The sequence below is a fragment of the Urtica dioica genome, chromosome 8 (assembly GCF_054948205.1).
Source record: "Urtica dioica subsp. dioica isolate 48M chromosome 8, U.dioica_male_clone48M_v1_H2, whole genome shotgun sequence".
In the NCBI taxonomy this organism is placed as follows: Eukaryota; Viridiplantae; Streptophyta; class Magnoliopsida; order Rosales; family Urticaceae; genus Urtica; species Urtica dioica.
The window spans coordinates 1,043,163-1,067,302 of NC_142763.1; the positions used below are offsets into that span (position 1 = coordinate 1,043,163).

A 24,140-nucleotide genomic window follows, 5' to 3' on the forward strand; every position below is an offset into this window, starting at 1 on the left:
GACATTCCTTCATGTCATTTTAATGCCTTCTTTTTCCCATAATTTTCTTACTTCAAAAATAAATAAATAAATGAATATTGCTCTTTAGAAAGACAAATGTGTGTACTTGCCTCTAAAGAAATTCAACTTTCAAAGTATGAACTAAGAAACCCAAAATAAAATAATAATAATGGAAAATGGCATCTTCACTAATTATGTACATAACATATATATCTTTTCTTTTCTCACCTTTTAAGCTACACAGTTACTATACATAAGTATTTCCTGCAAAAACTGCAACATAGTAACAACAGCAAGGAAAGTTTTACATATAGGCCCTCTTAAAAGTCAACCGAATCTCAATTCGCCACCCGATAGTTTATATTGTAGCAACCGCATCCGTCCGTGTCAGCACAAACCCAAAACTTAATTACACCCTTTCTAAGTTAAATATATCTTTCTTTTCTTTCCGGCTGCAATATTCCGAGAGTTTCTATCACGAATCCCGATTCGCTTGATCGTCATCATCATCATCACCATCGCCACCATCACCCGGCGGGGTGGGAGTGGGACCCACATAAACTTGGGCTTGATCTCTCACATCTCTGAAAATGGAAAGAAGAGAGTTTAGGCCTTCCGAGGAAGCTCCTCCCAAAATCCAGAGTAAGAGAGAGCTGAATGAGCTCATAGTTCCGGGGTTGGGACCATTATTTCTCTCCTGGCCCGCCGTATTCTCGGCTTGGCCCTGAAACCGGTGAGCCTCCACTTGCTCCGACCCGGCTCTCGACCCGGGTCCGGTGACCGTGTCCGACCCGGGGTTTCTCGTGCTCAATCTCGTGATGTGTAGAGTCGAGGCCAGGATGGTCGAGGACGTGATTTGGAAGTCCGGGTGTTGTTGGAGCTGCGATCGTCGGTTTTGAATGAACCTTTGCAGAGCCGGCACCTGAGTTTGAAAACACGATCAGGGTTCATAATTATGATTCACGATTACAAGTCGTTTGGATTATTATTATTGCTATTATTATCTTATAATTATTAGATACCTCGAAACGATTCCAGAAATATAGGATGAGATGATGGATAAACGCTGCAGTCGTGGTGAGTGCCAAGTAGGAAAATCCTGGAGATTCGGGACCAATTTTTAATGGACTTGAAATATATTTCTGGATGAACAGAAAATAAGATGAAAAAATAAATTATGACACAAGCAGTGAATTTACCATTGGAGTAAGAGAAGAAATATATGTGGAAAACCAGGAAATACAGCAAAAAGAAGCGGGGAAAGAACTTCATGGATATAGGCGTTCGTACGCTGCAACGAGCACAAGTTAAAATTGAGATAATGTTCTTTGCATTAAAAAAAAAGTGTCCATAGGGGATCTTATATAGAAGTACGGAATAAAATTGTAGAGGAACACAAACCTGATCAGAGTAAATAGTTCACTCAACCAGACTAGTATTAAGACCACAAAAGCCAAGAGTTGATCATCATAGAACTCAAAGAGGAAAAACAATATACCGATCATTATCTGCAGAAGCCAACCACAAAAAAATAATTAAGAATTATTTATATTAATGAGAATATATTGGATATACAACTTACAGGCACAAAAACTACGAGAGGTTTATGCTTACCGGCACAAAAACTAGGGATTCAATTACATGAACAAAAATCAACTGAAAAGTTGGAAGGCGATGCCGAGCGTGGTGTTGAAGCTGCACTGCAATGGGTTTGCCACGAAAACGCTGAATTATAATTTTAAGTAACAAACGAATTGAAATAAAATACGGTTCATCAGAATTGTAATTAGGCGTTGCCGGTAATCCTGATGTGTGTAAGAAAGCACAAATTCACAGCTGCAAAGTACAGAAAACAAACCTGTAAACCTCAACATTCGAGTTTGTGTCTCCCTCAAAGTGAATGAAACCGACATTGTAGTTGTGAAGAACACAAAGAGCGACATCATGAGCACGCCACACTTGGTTACAAGGTAATCTGCGCCCAGAAATGACACCAATTCTTATCTTAACTATAATCTGAGCTAAGTATCTTAACTACAACCTGAGCTAGTTTCCCTTTTTTTTTATAAAAAAATCTGAGCTAAGTTGGAAATAGGAAAAAATGAAGTAAAGATGTTTATTACAGGTTATATACTAATAGTAGATCAAACAAAATGCAATATTGCAGCAAACATAAGCTAAGATTTTTCTTTCGGCCCAATAATCTGATAGAGTTTACCGACCTCCAAATTTCGCAGGACCTTCTGGTGGCTCGTGTGGAGAGCTTAGATTATAGAGCTCCCTTGTTTGAAGGTTAAAAAGATAACCTGCACAGAGTTTCAAACACAATAAGGCAAAAATAAAATAATAATTAAATTGAAAATGCTATGAACTTTACAAAGACATTTAAACAAAGGCACCAGCAACAAGAACTAGACTAAGAAACCAGAATTCCAGATGCAATGACAAAGTTGTTTAAAGAATGCCACTCGAGAACCAAAATGGAAGCCACGTATACAAAGGAAAAAAAGAGGCCTAAACCCGAATGGAGGTTAATAGAAGAATTGAAAGCAAGTAGAGCATGAAGGAAACAGATTTTTACCTTGACCAGAAGAACTCAACAGACTATTCATCAGAATAGTATCATATCCAACAAACTTGTTGATTAGGAGTTGTTGCCACCTGATAAGACAATTGATCAACACATGAGAATTCTATCTAGCTCTTCATATAGGCGTGAAGACCGTAAGTTTGTAGGAACACGTGAAGTTTTGCTTTTTGCCAAATATCTAACTTGGTGTAACTGTTGAACCGAACTGTGCAACCAAGCCAAGACTCTCACTCTACAAACAATCTCACAAACTCTACGGCACAATGGTCTGAAATTTCATGACTAGAGAAATATATTTCTTACAAGGAATGGCCACAGGACAGGGAGTAGAAATTTTTTGAAGAAACTCACTTTCAATATCAACAATATGTCTAAGCTAATGTTTGTAGTAAAAATCATAAACCCAAGACATAATACTAAATATTGGAGGTTATTACCTGTTTCCAAAGCATGAATGTTGAGCTGATATGCTAACATTTACTGTGCGAATATTATGCTGAGTCTTGGCAGTTTCAGGAAGCAAAAAGTATCCCTATTGGACATATTAAACCTCGATAAGAATTCAAGACTTCAGAATGATGAAAGTGATGAATACTAAAGAAACAGAGATTGGCAAAGCAAGCGCTAGAAGTTAACTAATACACTTAAAAAACGTACCTTTTCCATGGTGTATAAATAGGTTGGTTCAAATGTTGTGCTTTGTTTATCAAGCAGCTCCACTGAGAAAGACGAGAATGAAAGAACCTTAAAAAAATAAATTTACTAAAGGATAAATCATATGCATTAAGTTCGTAAAAGATAAGAGCAGGCCGCAGAAAGAGCAGAAAACTACCTGCATACAAGTTAAACTTGTCCAAATGAAGTATACGTAGCCACTTTGGAATATCAAGATCGATATGTATACCTGTAATATTCTGCATTTATAATAGAAACTCAGAAAAAGCAATTAAGCAACCATAAATTCATTATGCCAACACCAAGTAAACAGTATCAGTATTGGCTAATAGGAGCATGGTCATCAACCATTGGCTATTAAGCTGAAACTAGAGAGAATTGTATACAACACAGAGAATGTAATTCTCAAGATGTAATTCCATAGAAATCTGGTGTTACGTTGGGTTTCAGTTTGTAACAATTTTATCCCTGAGGACTGGTCAACCAAGTGTTGTCTTAATTGACACAATTTCTATCCGAGTGGCATCAACTTTCATGGAACCAAAACAAATATTAACAAGGTTAACATAGAAAATAGTATGGAGCACGTCAAATATATTCTAAAGAAGTGAAAAACTTTCTCAATTAAAAATGCACATCTTATTTGGGAAAAACACAAAGATATGCATCAAATCGTTCTAAAATAAATTGCCTCGATCTACTTACCCACAGCTTAGAGAAGCTCCCAACGATTCGAACTAATTGCCTCCAAATAAATGATAGTCGTCTATACCATCTTTTTTCAAAGTGAACTAGCGCTGCCTTAACTGTATCCCTGGCATACAAAGGAAAACTACTCCTAGGCTCCTCTTTCTCGATCTTCAGAGCTGGATCATCGACAGTCTCGGTGGTGGTAAGACTCTCGCCTTGATGTTCAAGAACTTCATTTTCAGTATTTTGAAACTTTGAACATGATTTACCTCTCTTAGCATTGGAACCAATCCAACTAAGAAAATATTTCGCCGCTGAAAATGCCAATCCATTGTCATTTACGTTCACTGCTTCCACCTTATTCAATGCAGGTTTCACTTCAGGAATACTTCTCTCGGCATGTTCAGATTCATCACTTGACCACAATCCTGCACTAGTTATCTAGTCAACCGATACAAAGAAAATAATTACAATGAGACCAATCTCAACTCAGCAGAGAAACACATAAGCCCAATAACTTGAAAACAAAGTATTCGATCACTACCTTGATTTGGATAACCTGCGCTTCAGTTGTTCGAACCACCAATAGCTCACTTGAACAACCAGGCTTCCACAATTGAAAAGAATTTCACTCAGGCAAAAACTTCTATAATGATCGAAATGGTTAACTCAAGTGCTTAATCAATGAAGTACGGGACTTTTATTTTTCTTTTGAAAAGTTGAAATTATAATTACTGAGCATCACCAAGAATGGTGGCGCTCTAATAGCGTCACTTACATCATTCAAAGAGTAGTCTTGAAATTTCAATGAAGTTCGAAACTTTGAAAATGACGTTTTCGTTTCATTTGAACAAAATTCACTTCAATTTTGGGTTTCACTTTCAAATTCAGTCATTACTAACACAGAACACAGAAATTTCTTCAATCAAGAGCCTTAATAGAACCAATAAAATCAAATTCAAACCAAGCCAAATCACTCAGACCGAAATGGTTTACTCAAGTGGTTTATCAACGAAGTTCGGGACTTTGAACATCAGGTTTTCAATTTCATCTCATTTCAACTAAATTCACTTCAATTTTGGGTTTCGCTTCCAAATTCAGTCATTACTAACACAGAGCATAAACATTCCGTCGAACGATAGTCCTAACAGAACGAATCAAATCCAAACCAAGCCGATCAGGTACGGAAATTAAAATCACTCAATATCCATGAACCCTAGAGAAGATAAAAAAAATAAAAAAAAGCAAGAGGAAACTCACTTGCTGCACATAATTGGCGTGCATAACAACGAGAATACAGAACAAAGTGACAGCGACGAAGAGGCAAAGATATTCCAAGCCAGCTCTGACTTTCGGCGTCAGAATCTGAGAGAACCGCTCTTGTACTCTGATGAACGTCTGCTCTGGATCCATCGATATTCTGAGAGGAATATCGCCGAGAAAGTGACGGGAATTAATTTACAAAGACCGACCGCCCGGATAGTTAATTACGGTGAGATAAAGCAATGTCTATACGGTGCGTTTTAAGTGCGCAGGAAATATTAAACTTGACCTCGTTTGTTGACTTTGACAACATACATTACAAGTAGTGTGTGCTAATTTGCTTTTAAATAAGAGAGATTTGCACCAAAATCACTTATTGTGAACAAAATTGCATTTATGTCACCACAAAAAAAAAACGTGTTGCAAGTAAGTCACTTTTATTTATTATTAGACTAAAATACCCTTAAAGTAAAACCATAGTTAAATATTTACAAAACAAAAGTAGACTAAAAAAAAAGTAGAACCATAGCTAATGTGTCATTTTTACAAAGGAAAAAACATTTATGCTAACGGTTATGTTTGGCATAGCTTATTATGCATGATTTGAGCTTTTTATAAAAGCTAAATCATATTTAAGTGTTTGTTAAAATTGTTTTTTTCTAAAAGCTAAAAGTGTTTTTGAATATTTTAACTAAAAAATTAAAAGCTACAATTTGAAACTTTTGTAAGTATACATAGATTTGGTTTTTGATTTGTAGTTTCTCTCACTTAACTCTTTTTCTCTTACACTAACTTTTAATTCTAATTATCTTTATATGTTTTTATCAAATAATTTTTTGAAGTCACCATAATTTATAATTTATTATTTACAATCTATAAACACCCACTTTGATATATTTTTTACATACCAAAAAATATATTATAATTATTATTAATTATATTTTATATAAATAATTATTACTTATAAATATTAATATATATTTTACCAAACACTAAATCAGTTTTTGCTAATAGTTACAGATATTTTACAATAGTTTACCAGATATCCATTTGTTTTTTGAAACAGCAGTACAATTATTTTAAGGGTTATATAGCTATATAAGCCACTCGGCTATAGAGATTTTGGATTTGGTCAACGTTTAGTTAATTTTTTGTTAATAGCCACGGCAATTTATTTACATAGATAAAAATACCAAAATAACCTCTCAACCGTTCCCGCCCATTAACCTGCTAAAAATAAAACATTATTAATGTCATTAAATTACTATTAATTGAAACCATCAATCCGATTGTTTCCAAAATAAAAAAATAAAAAATGAATCTTAGCAGAGAGAAACAGAGAGTCGCGCCGGGAGTGCGCGCGACGGAACCGAAGATCGGCGAAGGTTGGGAGCAAGCCGCGTCGGAGCAATCGGTGGCGCGAGCGAAGGAGATCGTGTCCGGCGAAGGCTGGGAAGCGCAGAACCGAGCGACCACGAGCGAGCGCACCAGATCGGGCGACGGAGACTGGTTCGACGGCCGGGTTCACTCTCCAGATCTGCGAGCACACCAGATCACTCTCCAGATCTGCGCGACGGAGACTGGTTCGACGGCCGGGTCTGCTCCGCCCCGGTGACGCCTTGCGACGAGGAGGGTTGTCTCTCCCGCGCCTCTCCGGGCGACGGCGCCCGACGACTCGGACCGACAATCGCCGCCCCCGATTCGTGCGACTGGTCTCCGTCCCCCGGCGTTCCTTCGTCGGCGCTCGCTCTTCTCTCGATGTACAACGACGAGATCTTCTCTCCCGCTGGACGGGGAGGTGGACGACCATGTCGCAGGCGGCGGCGCGTGTGTTTCCGGCGACGGAGGTGAGGGCGACGAGGACGCCGCAGGATCGGGCGGAGGAGAAGAAGATCGGCCAGTTAATGACAAATTGAAACTGCTTAGTTAATGACTAGCTTTCTCTGTTAATGTTTACACATACCATATACTCACTTCATTTCACGTTTCAACTAATAATTGTTAAGTAAAATGATATGTATGTATTGTAAATTGGCAATTTACAAAGCATAACAATGAATTTAATAGTTGTTCTTATTTTACAGCAATATGGAGAGAATAAATTGTTTATCAATTTACAGTCAATACGTTACCATTACATGTTAATGGACAATAAAGACATTTCAAATGTACTTTCCATTTGCGTACATTTCAAATTTCGAATTAAACTGTCTCAATTTACATTTGAAAGCGCAATTAATAAGGGCATTTCAGTACAAATATTCGGTAAAATTTATGCCACGTAGGCTGATTGGCCATTAACCAAAAATTAATTAAATGTTTGCTAAAACACAATAACCAACGTTTAAGAGGCTTATATGGCCAAATTTTTGTTATTTTAAAATCACTTTTTTTAAAAGAAAAGTTACACCAAACGCAACCAATATGTGGCAGATAAATCAGCACGATGAAATCTCAATTTTAGTCCTTTTTTATATTACAAGGTTTGCTTCAAAATTTAAATAATTTTTTTATTTTTGTTTCATAATTAATTGTAAATATTTTATTTGTTTCCATTACTGCATAGCTGTAAGATACAGTTATTGTACTGTTTGACATAGTTTTCTTAAAAAAAAAAAGTATTTTTAGATTCAGCTTTTGAAGAAAAAAAATGTTTTTTTTTTTTTTCGGAAACTACGAAAATCTTGTTTTTCAATTTTTTTTAATATTTTGTAAAATCACTCTTTAATTTTTACTAAAAACTATTTTTAACAAATATTTTAAAATATTTGAGTTTTTAGAAAGAAAAAAAAAACTAAAATCGAGTTTAATAAGCTAAACTAAATGCAGTTATGTGATTCCATCTTTGGTTTAAGATTTGACTTGGAAGGTTCTCTTTTGTTCTTAGCTGCTACATCTGGACTTTAACACGATCGCTGATTCTTATTGGTCCCTTGTCAAATCTGGTAAAGGAGATGATCGAATTCTTTTTTCATGTTCTAAAATTGAGTTTTATGGATTTATCTGGTTTATAGGTTTTTTTTCCTTCCGAATCATGTGTATTTACTTCTCAATAATAATTATTTCTATAATTATGAGTTCCAATAGTAACATTTGATAGTATGATATTTTCTTCTATATCCCGTATAAGCAATAACCGATAATCATTGTTGTAATTTTATGTGTCCCTAGGTTCTGGATTTTTCCTTTTAAATTGTGTATAACTAATAATCGGTAAATAATTATTGTTTTTTTTTTATCAAGGTAATAACTATTGTTAAAACTGAATGAAGAGTTCAAATCTAGGCCGTTAATGAAAAATAAATCTGGCTAATTTCCAAATACTTTCTAAATGTTGGATATCGGTTTTTATATAATTCAAATTGGCTACAGTGCCCAGTCAATTATCCATATCTTTTTTTTACATAAAGATAAAACATATTTAGGAAAAATATGTTCAATTTTTATCTATAACATCAAACTTTATTAAGTGAATGAGAACATCCCGCCAAAAGCCCCTATAAACCATATCTAGTATCAGTATAATATTCCTAAGACGGACACAAAACACAATAACATTATTTAAATAAAGACCAGGACAAATCAAGGTTTTAGATGCGACGGTCTAAAATGTTAACAGACACGACTTCAGACGCGGCAGAAGTCGCATATGAAAGTCCGTGTCTAAAAACAATAAGACGCGATTTGTAACCATAGAACCATATTTTTGTTGCATTATTATTGGCGATGTTAATTCGGAAAAATAAATAAATATATATATATATATATATATGGGGAGAGGATATTTTATTGGATTTGATTGAAATACGTTTGTGGAACTTTCTCGAAGCTTTTGCAGATTTCTCCGCGACTGATGAAGTTGCGACTGCCGTCAACTTATTTGTTCGACTTTTCAAATCTATTTTAAGCAAAATTTTCACGAACTTGAAATCGACTTTAGAAAACCTAGTACAGTGATGGTATATATCAACATTCTCTTCACCAAATTTCTCACGCGTTCATAATATTTGCAATTTCTCATGCGTTCATGATATTTGAAACATCATCACAAAACAGACTCAAACTTAGCTAAGAGAACATGGCCAGAGAGAGAGAGAGAGAGTGTGTATATATATATATATATATATATATATATATATATATATATGAATTAATTAGGCCCGGGATAGTGGACGGCGGGCCTAAATTCGAGGAGTTTAGTGCGGCGAGCTGGGGCGGTAAGCATCTGAACTTCCATCTCATAAAACTTCATGTCCGAAGCCTCCAGAGTTATCTTATAGACGAATCCCATTTCAATTCTAGAATTCGCTCTCACGATTCTTCTAACCCTCAGATCAATTCCCTGAATATATATTTGTACTATACTATCATACCTGATAAATTACCAAAAACAAAAAACAAAAAAACAAAAAAAATCAGACCTGATCTTCCAAAAGAATTGCAAGTCCGGAATTAGCTGCAGTCATTACAGCAGGGCTGTCAGGGCGACAGGGACCAGGCCCGCCTATAGTTTGAAGAAGCTTATTTGGATCAATATAATATCCCTAAATCAGAAAAAAAAAATTAAATAAATAAATAATACCATTATTATTATTATTATTATTAATTAGATACGAAACTAAACCATTATTAATACCTCATATCGCCGGAGCATATCCCTCCACTCTTCAAGAGTGCGCTCTGAAAAACCAATATGTGGAACCTAGGGTTAGATTAACCTTAATTGATCAGTACCTAATACATAATTCTTAGTTATTAAAAATATTATATAATTAGGGAAAATACATACGGGTATGTTCGCCAAGGCTATAGGGGCAAAGGCCAGGGCCTGGGTTGATATAGAGCTTTCCGTCTTTAAAGAAACCGGCAACGTAATCAGACCTCATCGTATCCATTCTGTGAGTGTGAGAGAGAGACAGATCAGAGTGAATCTTAATTAATCTTTTGATTCGAGGTTTTAGGGTTTACAGGTTTTTATAAACACCGGGAATATGGGTTACACTTCCAAATTGGGCTTCACAATACGGGAAATTTATTACCCACTTTCCGATTTTGAAACGGGATGATATACTTTTTATTAATTTGTATCGACTGATCACATTTTGTTTTAAACAAAATTAGGAAGATATATATACATACATATACTATTTATATTTCTACGGACCGAAGAGAAAATCAGTATAGAATGGAAGCCGCTCTTGATGGGCCCTACTTATTGACCAATTAAAACCTTTTGGGTCCTCAATTCAACTCCCAATGGCAAAAAGATAGGGCACATTAAAACTCACATATCTCATGGGATTTTAACATAAATATTCAGATATCTATTGTCACACTACAACAGCACTTATCCTGTTACTTGTAGAAAAAAAAAATATATATATATATATATATATATATATGTGACTTGAGAAAAAAAATAAGTAACTCAAAAAGTATATCGTTTACCTGATAATTAATATTTGAGAAAAAAATTAATAATCACTAAATCAACCCAATGTAATTAATTAGAAAAATATAAATAATTAAGTGACTTGAAATATGTGAATTTTATTAACGTGTCATTTCTAAAAGGAAAGAGCCTTTTCGCTAACATGGCAGATAAATCGTTGAAATCTCAATTTTAGCCTTTTTATATTACAAGGTTTGCTTCAAAAGGTAAATAATTTTTTATTTTTTGTTTCATAATTAGTTGTAAATATTTTATTTGTTTCCATAACGGTAGGAAACAATTTATCTTTTATTTGAGCGGTTTTATTGATTCCTTCTTTGGTTTAAGATTTGACGTTGAATCGGTTCCCTTTGCTTGACTTTATCATGATCGATGATTCTTCTTGGTACTTTGTCAAATCTAGTAATGGAGAATTGAATTCGTTTTTCATGTTCTAAAAACTGAGTTTTATGGATTTATACTCTGTAGTGAAATTTTTACATAATAGATTACATAGTTTTATTTTTTCGAGATCTACGGATATTTTGGTCATTTTTCTTTTGGGCACGATCCGAAAATCTTAAGAATCCTAGTAGTGTCTAGAATTGTATATTTAACAGTGACCTATGAACCATTATTTCGATTAGGTCTTGAACCGTTTAAAGCGTCCGTTTAAAGTATTACATACATACAATGATCGGTTTATACAGTAATTAACCTTTTGTGTGATTTTCTTCTCGTTGTGTATAGTTTGTGTGTGTTGGTGTGACTTCAAGAATTTTGATTATACTAAATTTGCTTACCTTTTCTTACATAATATATTTATAATTTATAGTTTCTACTATTTACATCAATATACATACTGAATACCTATAGGATATATTATGATCTGGTAAACACTTAACAAGAGAATGGGACATATAATGGTGGGTGCACACGTGGCATAATATTTTATATATAATACCATGAAAATATAATGTGGTGTTGTGGATTAGTACAAGGATAGATACCATATGATCATATATGTACTTCTGGCTTAACAATATGTACTCTTGCATTGTACTATTTGTTGTACTGCTTTTACACCAACAAAATTTTATTATTGATTCCTCAATCCTCATACATAAAAGGCAAAAGATTCTAACTAATCCATCCTTCTTTCTTCTTCTTCTTTCGTTTATAACTATAATACATCTTCTTTTAGAAAGGAATTATATGATATAAACATCATATAGAATTCGCACTAAAGTTGAAGCAATATTTACGAGAATTTATTTTCATTTCATTCTAAGTAACCAACGTGAAGCAAATTAAAAGGAGAACAATATTCCAATTCTGACCTGTAAGTCATTTCATAATTATTCCATTTGATTAATTGTTGTTTGTTGCTGTGGGAATAATCATCCACATTAGTTCTAATTGGTTTTGATTTATCATCTCTAGCTATTCCTTGCGCTCTTGGGACGAGTCTCGATGAATACGCCTTGTATACAAAAATATGTCATGATTACCGTAACGTGTCGTGCGTCGTTTACCGGCACGTGTCGCCTTTATTTTCGCACATATAGATATAATTTTTTTGAAATAAACACGCATGAAAATAAAATTTTGTATTTCCCTAGTTAGGGTTTCGAATTTTATTAGTTTATTTGTAGTTGACTTTTTAAAAAAAAATCATCTAAAAGGAAGGGGAAAAAAATCCCCAATTGTTGGTATATCCATTGTATTTGACTAGCAACTCTGCGTGTTTGCAAATCTTTGCATTTACAACTGCTTGCGTTTAAGGGATTAATTAAGCTTGATGATGGGAGGTACTAAATCCATTAACTTCTTTGCTTATGTAGTAGTTTTTAACCAAGCTAGCTATATCAAATCTTTCTCTAGATAATATTCATTCTATTCTATTTGCAATTAGGTCAACAAATTTTATGATTGTAATATTGCATAAATCAGAGACGCTTTGTAACTATAGGTTAAAAACTTTTATTTTTCCTACGGATATCAAGAGTACTGATTTCCATTTTTTTTCGTTTGATATATTATTTCGGCTTGGGATGCCTTTTATTTGGCGGTTTTCTAGGCTTTTTAGTTGTTAGTCCCGGTAAAGCACCCAGACGACGTTTTTTTTAAACGTGGTTCCGCAATTTTTTCCAAAGTAAAATTCGATATATAATACCTTTTTAGTATGTATGATAATAATTATTGGATATGTATTTCTTACAGAATATCATTTGTCCTCATATAAAGATGATTCCGAAGATTTATGGCTTCTCGAAGATAGTTGGTCAATACCAGGTTTAGAAAACCAGATTGATAGTCTCTATAGAGATTTTTATTTTAGCCCTATTGCGGAACAAGGTATTTCTCACTTGGAAGAAATATCCCCGATTGAAGAGAATGCGCTTCCGAAAACTAGCAATTTGTCGGCCTCGAACAACATTTTTGTTGAGCAAGAGAACAATTTATGCCACATCAATACCTACACCTCCAAATTCGATGGCTCAAATATGTTTTCCGAATCAAGCTCTATCGCGCAAGCGAATTCGAAAGCCAAAAAATTATCAGTTCGAAAAGGATTTATTTCTAAGACAAATGAGATCAAATCTAAGAAGACTAAAAGTTTTGTAGCCAATGAGGAATCACTAATTCGGGGTGACGATCAATCGGGAGAAAGAGAAGAGTCTCTTGTGAAGAAGAAAATAGACCACAATACGAAGGAGAAACTTCGGCGAATAAAGCTAAAGTCGTCTTATCAAGCTCTAGGTTCTCTCCTTCCCATTTCTAGAGCATCAAAGGTACGTATCACTATATTTTTTAAATTGTTCACATTTTTTTTTATGTAGCTGTTGTATATGTATGAAATTTCTGAAATTAGGTATTTGCTCAAAAGCCGCTTCATTAATAAGGACATCTAGTATATATATACAATAAAAATAAATTCCAAAATTTTTATAATTTGTATTTAAATGTCTAATGTGATGTACTAATATTAAAAAATATTCACACAAAATATAAGTACGTAGGGGTTTTATTGTTCCGCTTTTTAAAGATAACGCAAATGAGTTTTTCTACCCTGAATGTAATTTACCACAAAAACTAGAATGTATATGCTATTATATATATCCATAAGAAAGATGAATGTAAATACTTTGTGTATGTTGATTCAAATTCTTATCTTATGATTCGGTTTTTTTTTCACAGAAGAAATGGAATGCTCCAACAATGATAGACAAAATTCTCGATTACATCCCCGAGTTAGAGAGTGAAATAGAAAAGCTAACTCGCAACAAGAATCGGATCGTTGATGAGAACAACCGATTGACGAAAATCGCAACGAAGAAAATAAATTCAAGAAAAGCCGATCATCATGCCACTACAATTTCAGTGAATGAAGTGAAACACAGTGAAATGATCATACAAATATGCAAGAATAGATCAGAATCAGATCGTGATGACTTCTCGAACCTTCTTCGGAACATTGAAGATGAGAGCACTGTTCGTATTTTGGGTGTTTTTACTCTTCTTGTTTGTGATGAAAGAGAATGCTACACCATTCACGTTCAGGTTTGAATAATTTGATATAATCGTACATACATACACACATATATATATATACATATATACACACACACTACTGTATGTTACTTTGTTTTTATATGATCTGTGGATTTACTAGGTTTAGTACTATTATACGGTTTCACTTCTACACTCATTTTCTATATATTTATTAGAGGTATCTAAGCCTTAATATATTAATGAACTACACATATATATAGTTCTAACAGAATAAAAAAAATGACTAGAGGATTGCGTTCATAATTTTCTTGTCAGATGCATATATTTCCAAGGGTTTAGTTACATATGCTGCTGTTTTTATTCTTGATTTTGAGATAAGATAATATATATATATATATATATATATATATATATAATATAATGTACACATATTAGTCTGTTATTACAACCAGTAGAGTAATATATAGTATACATTTTTAGATATTAATGAGATTACACATGATAAACTACGTTTCAATTGTGTCTAACCAGTTTAAAACTATGACATTACGAATATTCAAAAAGAAGTTAAAGAGATTACACATTTTTTCTTTTACTTTATGATTTAGTAAAATCCGTGAAGCTATTTGAGTTTAAAGACTATCTCAAGTGGATGACACCATTTTTTATTCTGAAAATATATAAGATATAAAAGTTTCGGTATGTTATAAATTTGTGCTCCAATATAGTGTACTCTACTTTCTATGCTATCTTTTTATTATTATAATCTTAGAACTCTCTAATAAAATAAAACATTGGGAATATGAATAGCTATTGTGCTAAACTTAGCACTACTGTTGTTTTAAAACGAGATCAAATTTGAGATTTTTAAAGCACATAAAAATCCATTATAATATTTTTTTTTAGAAGTTGTACTAAATTATACATGTAGTACCTCATTGGAGATATGCTCTAATAGTTCTTTTTTACGTACATACAGATGAATGAGAGCTCTTCAAGTTCAACCAGTGGATGCGACTTTGTGAAAGAAAAGTTTGTATCTTGGCTGAGTTGAGATTTAGCACTTTTATTTAAAGGGTTAATTTGACTCGCTCTTGTATATTCTCACATGAACCATACTTTTCGCAAGTTTGATCGCTTGAAGACCATGTTGATGGAAGTAAAAAAAAAAAACATATCTACAAGAGATGAATATTCAATCTAATTTTCACAAACTAGCTACAATATGAAACCTAAATTCTTTAAAGTAATGATGGTCCGAAAAACCATAGTAAACATATTGTTAGCGTCCTAATATTAACTGATTTAATAAACTCATATAAAATTAAACCGCATTTAATTTGTCTCTCAACCCAACTTCAATATATATAATATAGGGTTTGTGTATGCATCTGCACATGCTTACGAGTCACTATTCAGATAAAATAAATTAAAATAAAAACCTAAGACCGACCAACAATAAAAGATTCTCCAATAAGGTTCGGTGTTCCATTTTGGTGAAGTACAAATAGAGAAAGCTTGTACTTCCTCTCTTATATGTAGCATAGTACTTTCAGTTTTATATCCCTCCAATAGTGTATCTAATCACACTTTAAACCACCAATGAGAATATTACATAACTATAAGAGAGGATTGTATTTTCCTTTTGTATTGTTTGTGTTGGAAGAATGTGTGTGTTTATGATATTAAAGAGAATTTAATATTATTTTATTGGCTCTTTTGTGACAAATATTTGAGTGTCGTCCACCCAAATATGCATAAGGTTGCCGCTGCGCCACATTTAATTTGTTCGGTCGGGCGGGTGGGACCGAGTTAGGCTTTGGCTTTGCTTGGTTTAGATGTGGTTATATCTTTATCTCCTTATTCCACATTTCACCTTTTTTGTTATTACATAAATAACTCTTTTATGTTATTTGTGTAACAAAATTAATGGTCATGATGCCTATGGATGTTTCTAATACAAGTTCTCTATTTCACCGGTGGTAGAGAAAGTGGTGCGTCGTCTAACTCGTACGTCATTGTATCTTGAGAAGTAATTGCTCAAATTATTCTAGCACCTGGTGGGAGAGCGATAATGCTTTAAGAAAATCATCTAAAGAGTCTCGACGTTCCCTATTTCCTTTTGTTTCACGGTTTTGGTTATCGATTGTATTTAATTATTATTTCACTTTCTAGTATAATAATGTCTCGTTATTGTATTTAATTATTATGCAATTGTCTATTATTTTTCTCGTCTATTATTAGCAATATGGCTAATAGTTTGTTGGGTGAAAAAATGAATGGAAAACTACACTAAAATTTTATTTTCCTAGGAAAATGTGTGAAAAATGATAATCTAAGCAAATTTGTGCTTGCGGAAGATTTTTATTCTCTCATGGGCTACATGCCAATGACCAATTTTGCCTCGAAATTTCCACTATTCAAAAATCAAAACACAATGGAGAATTTTATCTTTTTTCCCTCGAAATTTCATTTCCCTTCGTCAAAACCAAATTTTGAACATAAGCAACAAAGAGAATTAGCAAAACCCTAGATATTTTGACAACTTAATTTCGTGTTAATCACGCTTGTAAATGAGTCATCCAGGGGAGACATTTGATTAGCAAAAGTTTTTACATTCATACGTTACGTTGTTTTGTGATCACCAATCCAACCTCTAGTTTATCTACTTTTCGAGAGAAAAAAAAATTATTTGCTTACATTATTTTTAAACATTTTCTGTCGTTAGTTTCTCTAGCTACAACCCTGTGTCGTTTCTGTGATGAGAGTAGGAGAGAAAGAACACTCCAAAACTTAATATATAATATTAATATGCTTTTTATAAAACAATCATTCACGCTTGATGCTCAAAATCTATTGCAACCGCTCAATACAACTTCAATAAAAACTGGTTGAAGCACTAAACAAATAAATGAGAACACAATGCCAATGAAAATTTTAGTATAAATGAAAAAAAAAAAAAAAAAAAAACAATTGAAACATATATACTCGGAATCGGACGCTTGAACGACTCGGAGTTGCAATCTCTCTCCCGTAAAATGGAAATAAATTCAGAACAAAAAAACCTGAAAAAAAAAATTCAAAAAATGACATAATTGTTATTAGCACCACCATTTACATTGAGTTAGAAAAAATAGTGCTTGAAGCAAGTTTTAGTTCTTACCTGAAAAAAACAAAAATGGGCAGAAAGAAATCACTCTCCTCAACAAATGGGTATAAATAAACTTCTTTAAAAAAAATAAAAAAAAACTTTAAAATTTGTGATTTTTTTTATCATAAAGTTTTCGGGCAAAAAGCAGCGAGAGCATTTGCGTGGGCCGGTGGAAGATTGCTGAGAAGTGGCTGCATTTGTTGACCGTAGAGCGATATCAAGTGAGAGAAAGCTTTGCCCACTTGAGCTTTCACTTCGGCGGTTTCCACCGGCGATGCCACCACTTGAGCGAACACGTTGACCAACTCCGGAACCAGAGAAAGAATCTGACAACAGAATCATGATAATAATTATGAGATCGCCGTCGAAAAAAGATGTGTTTTTTTTTACCCGTCAAATGTTTTTTACCCTCTTTTTTTTAATAAACCTGTTTAATTTATTTGTTTTCTATTTAAAACTTCATTTTTAGTGAATAAAAAATAAAGTAAAAACATGTAATCCGGTTAATCGGAAATTTTTTAAAAAGTTGAACTGTTAACCCAAACTCACATCTTTCACGGTCCAGAGAGAGAGAGAGAGAGAGAGAGAGAGAGAGAGAGAGAGAGAGAAAATGTGTACCTGAGGATTCGACGATACCACCAGAGTCGTGACACACATATACACTGCCATTGATTCTTCTTGGTCTTCTTTGAGCGGAAGAGCTTTCAAGAAAACAGGGAGAACCTGAAAAAAAAAAAAAAAAAAAAAAAAAAAGAACAGAAAAAAAGAACAGAAAAAAAATTACTCCTCGTTGCGAAGACCGTGAAAGCCCTCGTGGGTGTGGGTGTGTGTGTGTAAATATGGTTGGTGGTTTGCTTAGAAATATAGATATAAGAATTTAAAATTAAAAAAAATAAATAAAAAAAAGGAAGAGCCTTTGCCTGATTCAAGGGTATAGATTCTGGGTGAACCATAATCATTCTCGCCACTGCACCGGCGGCGTTATCTCTGACGGCATTATCCGGTTCTGACTCTCCAAACATTGGGAAAAGTCCGCGCAGTATGTCACCGTAATATCTGTTGTTTTGTCAAAAGATTTTTTGGTAATCAGATTTGTGAGAAATGGAAGGAATGGTAAATTCGGATCCCCTATATTAATCCCTGTTTAAATATTCAACGCCTTCTCGTCTTAGAATTTCCCCTAATCTCACCTATGTATAGACTAATAAACCTAATCTACATAGTATTGAACGCCACTCAAATCTAAGATACTAACAGGTTATTGGCCAAGGGTATAAATAAATACCAAAAATTTGAACTCTAAGAGAAGAAAAGGAATAACGATACCAACAATTTTTGGTTGCGTATAAAAAAATAAAATAAAATAAAAAATAAACTAAAAAGAAAAAATTATACCTCAACGTTCCGTCACCCCCGTTTCTACACAACTCCCCAACACAAAACGCGGCGTTTCGTCGATTCGTTGGGTCCGAGGAAGCTAGTTCCTTGACCACCAAAGGCATCACTCTCTGAAACCACAATACAACGCAGAAAAGAAAAGAAAAATCATAAGAATTGAAAAAAAGCATTTCCCAAAAGCCAGTTCGAGAGACAAACGTGAAGGGAAAAAATTTACATCAACATAGGCTGCTATGGGAGCTCCCATATCCTGTGCCACTTCAGCAAGGCAAGCGACCACCATCGTTCGATCTTGAGAAGGCCGTGAAGCTTTCTGTTATCACAATCACAAACGGTCAAACTCATAACGATATGCCATCAATCATGGAGCGAGTGAGTAATTATTTAGCCACGTGTGTGTATCTCGGAACTGACGACAAAACATACCGCGAATTTCATCAACGGTTCGAAGAGACTCGCGAAGATGGGTGCGAAATGGGAACCCATAGCCTTCGCAAAAGTCGGAAGGAGATCGGAAACGGCGTCCATTAGAACCTCGTCGTGCGATGTGTCTTCGTCGTCCATCTCGTCGTCTGATTCCGTTTGCTGACAAGCGGATTCCTCGCGGAGTAATACGGAAGTGGCTTCGACAAGCCGAGAAACATCTACAATCCAAGATTTTTTTATTTTATTAGATTATATAGTTCATTATTGTTAGAAATCTTATTAAAAGTGATGGAATCAGAATCGGAATCGAAACACGTACAAGGTTCAACGGCCCCATAACCAAAATCCTTGAATATATCGGCAATGCTTGTACAGGCTTGAGCTACGACTTCCTTGTCATCGTCATCGGTCATAGTCTTAATAAAAACATTCATGGCCGTATCTGCAATAATATATTTTAATTAAAAATGGAATTGCAAAGGAGTTGGGTTCGAGAGAAAATCAAGTCATATGTGACTTTCTTACCAAACATTTCATGTGCCTTGGCCGCTCCCTCCTGAAATAGCATCAAAACACATTAACAACATTAAATAAACAAAAAGACCTGGTAATTTATGGTTAGAACTCAGAACTGAGGAAATGCTTACTCACATTATTATTCTGGAAAATTGCTTGCGCGGCTGTTAAAATATCTGCAACTCAATCGACCAAAAGGTGGTCATTAATAATAGGTTGATCAACACTCAAAAAAATACATAAGCTGAGAATACTAATCGGAATTTTTGCGACTTACTTTTCAACCCAATGATTGCCTGAAGACGAACATCTTCGTGAAAGTATCCCGAGTGCCTCGAGAAAATCTTGAATGACTCTTCCAAATAGCTTATAAAGGAATCAAAGAAACAAAATCACGCGTACAACCAAACATCCTAACTATGCACCACGTTATACCGAGAAAATATCAACAAGGTAATAGGATACGGTGCAAAAGAGCTCTTTGTATGCAATGCGAATAACCCGAGAGCTTGCGTTGCAGCTGCCTTTTCGTCCAAAACTCCCGTTCTTATACTTATATTCCGAACCCTCGGTTCATCGTGAGCTTCATCGTCCGACGAAACTCCTCCAAAATTATTGGCATTTTCGTCATCGGACTCGTCGACATCAACAGCCGACCCGTCATCGAGATTGCACGAAGATAACGCCAAAGGCACAACGTGAGGGAGGTACTGTTGAAAGCAATAAATAATCATGAATTTCTTAAATTCAGGTTCTCCAATAGACAAATAACTTAATTAGGTCACCAAAGCTTTCATTCAGACCTGTGCAAAGCCATCGTCCAAAATCTCTGCTACGTTGCTAAAGAACCCGTGGGTGTACTCCCGAAGCTCGCTATACTCCAACCCAAAACCCTGAGGAAAAAAAAAAACCACGATATGTTTTAGCTCTTGGTACGAGGAATATTATGACTGTTATCAGAGAGGGACACGAGAAGCTTGATTGAGTTTCGTTACAGCTATGGCAGCTTCGATGAACGGAGGCAAAATCGGCTCCATTCTGGGTCTCCCGACAGACATTGCGATTATGCCAACAAGCTCCGTAGCCCTCGCTCGGGCACAGAGATCTTCATCGCGTGTAAGAACCATAAAAGCCTTCATCAACTCCAGAACCCTCTCTGCATACGGAATGAAGGCCTGCTCTGAAGCCGCCGCGACCGAACCAATTGCAGACTGTACCGACATTCACCAAATCTCACAATTTAGACCCAAAAAAAAAAAAATTAAAGGCTCGTTTTGTATTGTGAAAAAGCCCGAAAAGCGAACTCGCGTTACCATACACGTCTCTTGCAACTTTCGGGTACTGCTTTGGAGAGCACCGAGCAGTTTCACCATCAAAGGGTCGAGAAAAGGAAGAATCTCCTCTCCCATATTCTCGCAAAACGCTGCCAAAGCATAGTACGATTTTTCCTGCACGGACATATATATAATTAATGAATAACTCCACGACGGTCTTCTAAAGTTTTCTTATATCCTATATGCTTACCTTCACTTCATCCGATGCGTCTTCAAGTGCATTCAAAATGCAAGGCAAAACACTTTGATAGTGAGATATGATTTCGGGCTGTAAGTATTCGGCGAATTGCCCCAAAGCAAAAGACGCAGCGCCTCTCACCAGCTGTTCGGGGTCTCTTAAAGCCCCTAATACTATCTGAAGAACCGGTTCGAGCTTATCTTTCATATTGTCAGAGCAACCCTCCGAAATGACACCCAAAGACGTAGCAGAGGCTTCGCGGAACTTTGGGTCTGCACTCTGAATACTCAACGAAGAAAACTCCAAGACCGGGCCAAAAACATGCCTCGGGACATTCAAGGCGATCGTGTCGATGACTTCGGCGGCGGCCCGATCGGTCGCCATATCGTCATCGTCGTCTCCGTTTCTTGACTCCGCGAGCAGCGGGCACATCGCTTGAAGAATCGGGATGACTAGCTTGTGCTTTTTGAGGGAAGCGGATTTGTACTTTGCTAGCCAAGAAATAATTTGAATCGCCTGGACCGATAACGAACTCGGACATCAGAGAAGAAACAAAAAAGTACATGTTACGATTGAGTGAGTCAAACCTGATGGCGAGTGTTGGATTCAAAGTTTTGAGTCGAGCAAACTTCGAGAGAGAATTGGACAATGGACTTAACAGAGTCCCCGAGAAGAGGAGCCGGGGATTCGATCAGCTCGTCGAAGATTTCAAAGGCAATTATCGCCACATCCTCGTCCCCGGCCGCAAGGCATTGCCTCGATACATTCAAAATGCTGGGAATAAACTCCCGAAATTTAACCTACGGGAAAAATAAAATGTAAATAAAACAAAATATATGAAACATACATTTTTTTCCTCAATAAAATTAAAAATTGAAAAGCTCACCACTTCATCCCCATCGTGTGTAAATTCGATAAAGGACCCAACTGCCCTAGAATGGAAAATAAAGTCAGTCCAAGCAGAAGCCTTGTAAGGTGATGAATGGCACGCACACAACATTTCACATGTAAAATAAAAATTAAACAAACTAAAGATAAATTAAGAAGAGTTTTACTTGAGAGCCGCTATTCTGACGCGGTTGCTAGTCTCATCTTGTAGACACTTGAGAAGAAGAGCTTGTAAATCTGCGAAATGTGGGCGAAATGCATGACCAATTGTTTCAGTTAAAGAACTGAAAAGAATCAATGCCACCTTTGACACCCAAAAGCAAAACAACCATCATTGTCAATGTCAGCCACTCTATTTTACATAAATTAGAATCAAATAATAATAAATAAATTGTAGAAAACTAGAGCCTAGAATCACGGTTAGACTATCAGTAGTTGTGAATAATCCTTTAATTTATACACATGATAAGACAATGGTGGAATAAATAATGGCACAAACTTACTTCTCTATGCTCTTCTTGGGGACTCTGACTACACTGAAAGAGAAAAGGCAATAAATCGGGCCACTCTCCAGCTGGAACGGCATATTTTGCAACGATGCTCACAACATTTGCGCTTGCACGTCTTACAGGTGGACTGAAGGAAGAAAAAAAAACCCGAATCAAATCATATCATTCTTTCTACGCAACCAAAGTTAGAAAATTCAAGAACCACACAAAAGTCGATGGGATTCAATGAAATGACGCAACCAAGCTCGGGAAAAAAAAACGGGTGTTCAAAGAGATTTATATCTAGTTTACAGTGTCAATTCTATTTCTTTCAATCATTTTTTGTTGGCTTTAATGCATACCAACACTAAAAAGCAACAAAAGAAAGTAAACAAAAACCATCATCAGGTTTGGTATCATTTCTATTTCTTTCAATCAAATTTTGTAAGTGTCTTCTTCATACAAATAATAAAAAGCAACAAACTTTACCAAATTTTCAAACAATTAAACAAATAGATAAAGCCGATCACATACTAAAATCACTGCAACAAAAGAAGAAAGCATAACCATCAATTGCACAATCTGTTAGGAAACCAATTTCCTTGAACAAAGTTTGAACCTTTCTGAAAAACAATCACAAAAATCGATGGGATTCAATCAAGTATGAAGCCACCAACTTCGGGAAAATAAAAAACATTGGAAATCCCGAGATACAGATAGCTGGTTTAGGATCAACTCTGTTTCTTTCAATCAATGTTTGTCGGGTTTTTTTTTATGCACATACCAAATTGACCTAATCATCAACAACCAACACTGAAAAGCAACAAACTTTACTAATTTATTCACAGTTAAAAGAGAGAGAGATAAACCCGATCACAGGCTAAAATCACAGAAAGTAACCCAATTCCCTAAAATTAACCAAATTTTTTTTGCCAATTAACAAACACAAATGACTAGTCACTGAATCTAAGACAAAGCAAGCGATAAAGAAAGCGAGCACAATGTACCTGTGCTCTAGGGTTATGCTCTCGATGAGTGACTGTTTGACGAGGTGTTTAAGCTGAGGTGAGAGTTTCGGCCAGTGACCGGTGATCTTCTTCCGGAGGAGCACGGCGGCGAGTTGCCGGACGTTGGGAGTCTTGGCTGTTCGGAGGTGCTGAACCAGCGCCGGAACCACCGAGGGATCCTTCGCCAGCCGCTTTATCTGCTCCTCCGCTTGCCGCCGAGCGTCGTTGTCCGGCATCAGAAACTGTATAAGCAAAAGCTCCAGCGACTGAGACATTTTCTCGAACACTTGGCGGGCAAAAAAGTAAAAAAGTTTTTGGCTGCGAGGGTTTTGGTTGGGGTTTGGGTTTTTTTTTGTTGTTGTTGCTTTGTATTTAAGGGAGGTTGATGAGACAACAAGCCAAACAGGTTGGCTCTGTTCTTTGTGGGGACAATAAAGCTCTGTGAGTTAGTGTATATGTTTAAAATATATATGTGTATGTATCGGCAGTTTCACGCGCGGTTTTGCTTTTTGCGTTGCTTGCTTGCTTGCTGGTTGCTAGGGCTGGTCTCTGAACTTTCTTCTCTAGATCTTCGGGGTTTTGTACCTTC

The 24,140-nt window shown here is 35.4% G+C and overlaps 4 protein-coding genes across 10 annotated transcripts; 1 reads left to right on the forward strand and 3 right to left on the reverse strand.

Annotated features, from left to right (window-relative positions):
* Window positions 1–174: 174 nt before the first annotated feature.
* LOC149386989 (S3 self-incompatibility locus-linked pollen protein) lies at window positions 175–5,483 on the reverse strand. 4 transcript variants are annotated; one of them, XM_089623969.1, is made up of 15 exons: window positions 5,216–5,483; window positions 4,500–4,562; window positions 3,971–4,396; window positions 3,423–3,504; window positions 3,248–3,309; window positions 3,028–3,122; window positions 2,582–2,661; window positions 2,223–2,306; window positions 1,859–1,975; window positions 1,615–1,700; window positions 1,402–1,508; window positions 1,200–1,291; window positions 1,023–1,099; window positions 685–922; window positions 175–584 (listed from the first exon to the last, which is right to left on the reverse strand). In XM_089623969.1, exons 1-15 carry the CDS (start codon window positions 5,366–5,368, stop codon window positions 577–579), a joined length of 1,770 nt encoding a protein of 589 aa, XP_089480095.1. In that variant the 5' UTR covers window positions 5,369–5,483; the 3' UTR covers window positions 175–576. The 4 variants fall into 4 exon arrangements, with proteins under 4 accessions (XP_089480095.1, XP_089480094.1, XP_089480092.1 ...); XM_089623968.1 differs by having other exon boundaries at window positions 175–922; window positions 3,971–4,131; window positions 4,225–4,396; window positions 5,216–5,482; XM_089623966.1 differs by having other exon boundaries at window positions 175–922; window positions 5,216–5,482.
* A 3,873-nt stretch (window positions 5,484–9,356) lies between these two features.
* On the reverse strand, window positions 9,357–10,331 carry LOC149386990 (uncharacterized). The gene is made up of 4 exons (XM_089624816.1): window positions 10,008–10,331; window positions 9,855–9,898; window positions 9,640–9,762; window positions 9,357–9,560 (listed from the first exon to the last, which is right to left on the reverse strand). Exons 1-4 carry the CDS (start codon window positions 10,111–10,113, stop codon window positions 9,369–9,371), a joined length of 465 nt encoding a protein of 154 aa, XP_089480942.1. The 5' UTR covers window positions 10,114–10,331; the 3' UTR covers window positions 9,357–9,368.
* A 1,451-nt stretch (window positions 10,332–11,782) lies between these two features.
* LOC149386991 (uncharacterized) lies at window positions 11,783–15,320 on the forward strand. Of its 4 annotated transcripts, XM_089621625.1 has the most exons (5): window positions 11,783–11,991; window positions 12,093–12,460; window positions 12,873–13,444; window positions 13,851–14,213; window positions 15,145–15,320. In XM_089621625.1, the coding sequence occupies exons 2-5, from the start codon at window positions 12,451–12,453 to the stop codon at window positions 15,217–15,219; spliced, it is 1,020 nt and encodes a 339-aa protein (XP_089477751.1). In that variant the 5' UTR covers window positions 11,783–11,991; window positions 12,093–12,450; the 3' UTR covers window positions 15,220–15,320. The 4 variants fall into 4 exon arrangements, with proteins under 4 accessions (XP_089477751.1, XP_089477750.1, XP_089477749.1 ...); XM_089621624.1 differs by lacking the exon at window positions 11,783–11,991 and having other exon boundaries at window positions 12,031–12,460; XM_089621623.1 differs by lacking the exons at window positions 11,783–11,991; window positions 12,093–12,460 and having other exon boundaries at window positions 12,494–13,444; window positions 13,854–14,213.
* A 1,618-nt stretch (window positions 15,321–16,938) lies between these two features.
* LOC149386992 (ARM repeat superfamily protein) lies at window positions 16,939–24,097 on the reverse strand. Its single transcript, XM_089621621.1, has 21 exons — window positions 23,552–24,097; window positions 22,560–22,692; window positions 22,224–22,360; window positions 22,055–22,100; window positions 21,756–21,968; window positions 21,181–21,684; window positions 20,970–21,104; window positions 20,652–20,867; window positions 20,460–20,549; window positions 20,122–20,366; window positions 19,934–20,022; window positions 19,792–19,832; window positions 19,666–19,696; window positions 19,460–19,582; window positions 19,141–19,358; window positions 18,932–19,027; window positions 18,712–18,824; window positions 18,237–18,372; window positions 17,935–18,039; window positions 17,329–17,642; window positions 16,939–17,230 (listed from the first exon to the last, which is right to left on the reverse strand). Exons 1-20 carry the CDS (start codon window positions 23,824–23,826, stop codon window positions 17,439–17,441), a joined length of 3,150 nt encoding a protein of 1,049 aa, XP_089477747.1. The 5' UTR covers window positions 23,827–24,097; the 3' UTR covers window positions 16,939–17,230; window positions 17,329–17,438.
* Between the last annotated feature and the right edge of the window lie 43 nt (window positions 24,098–24,140).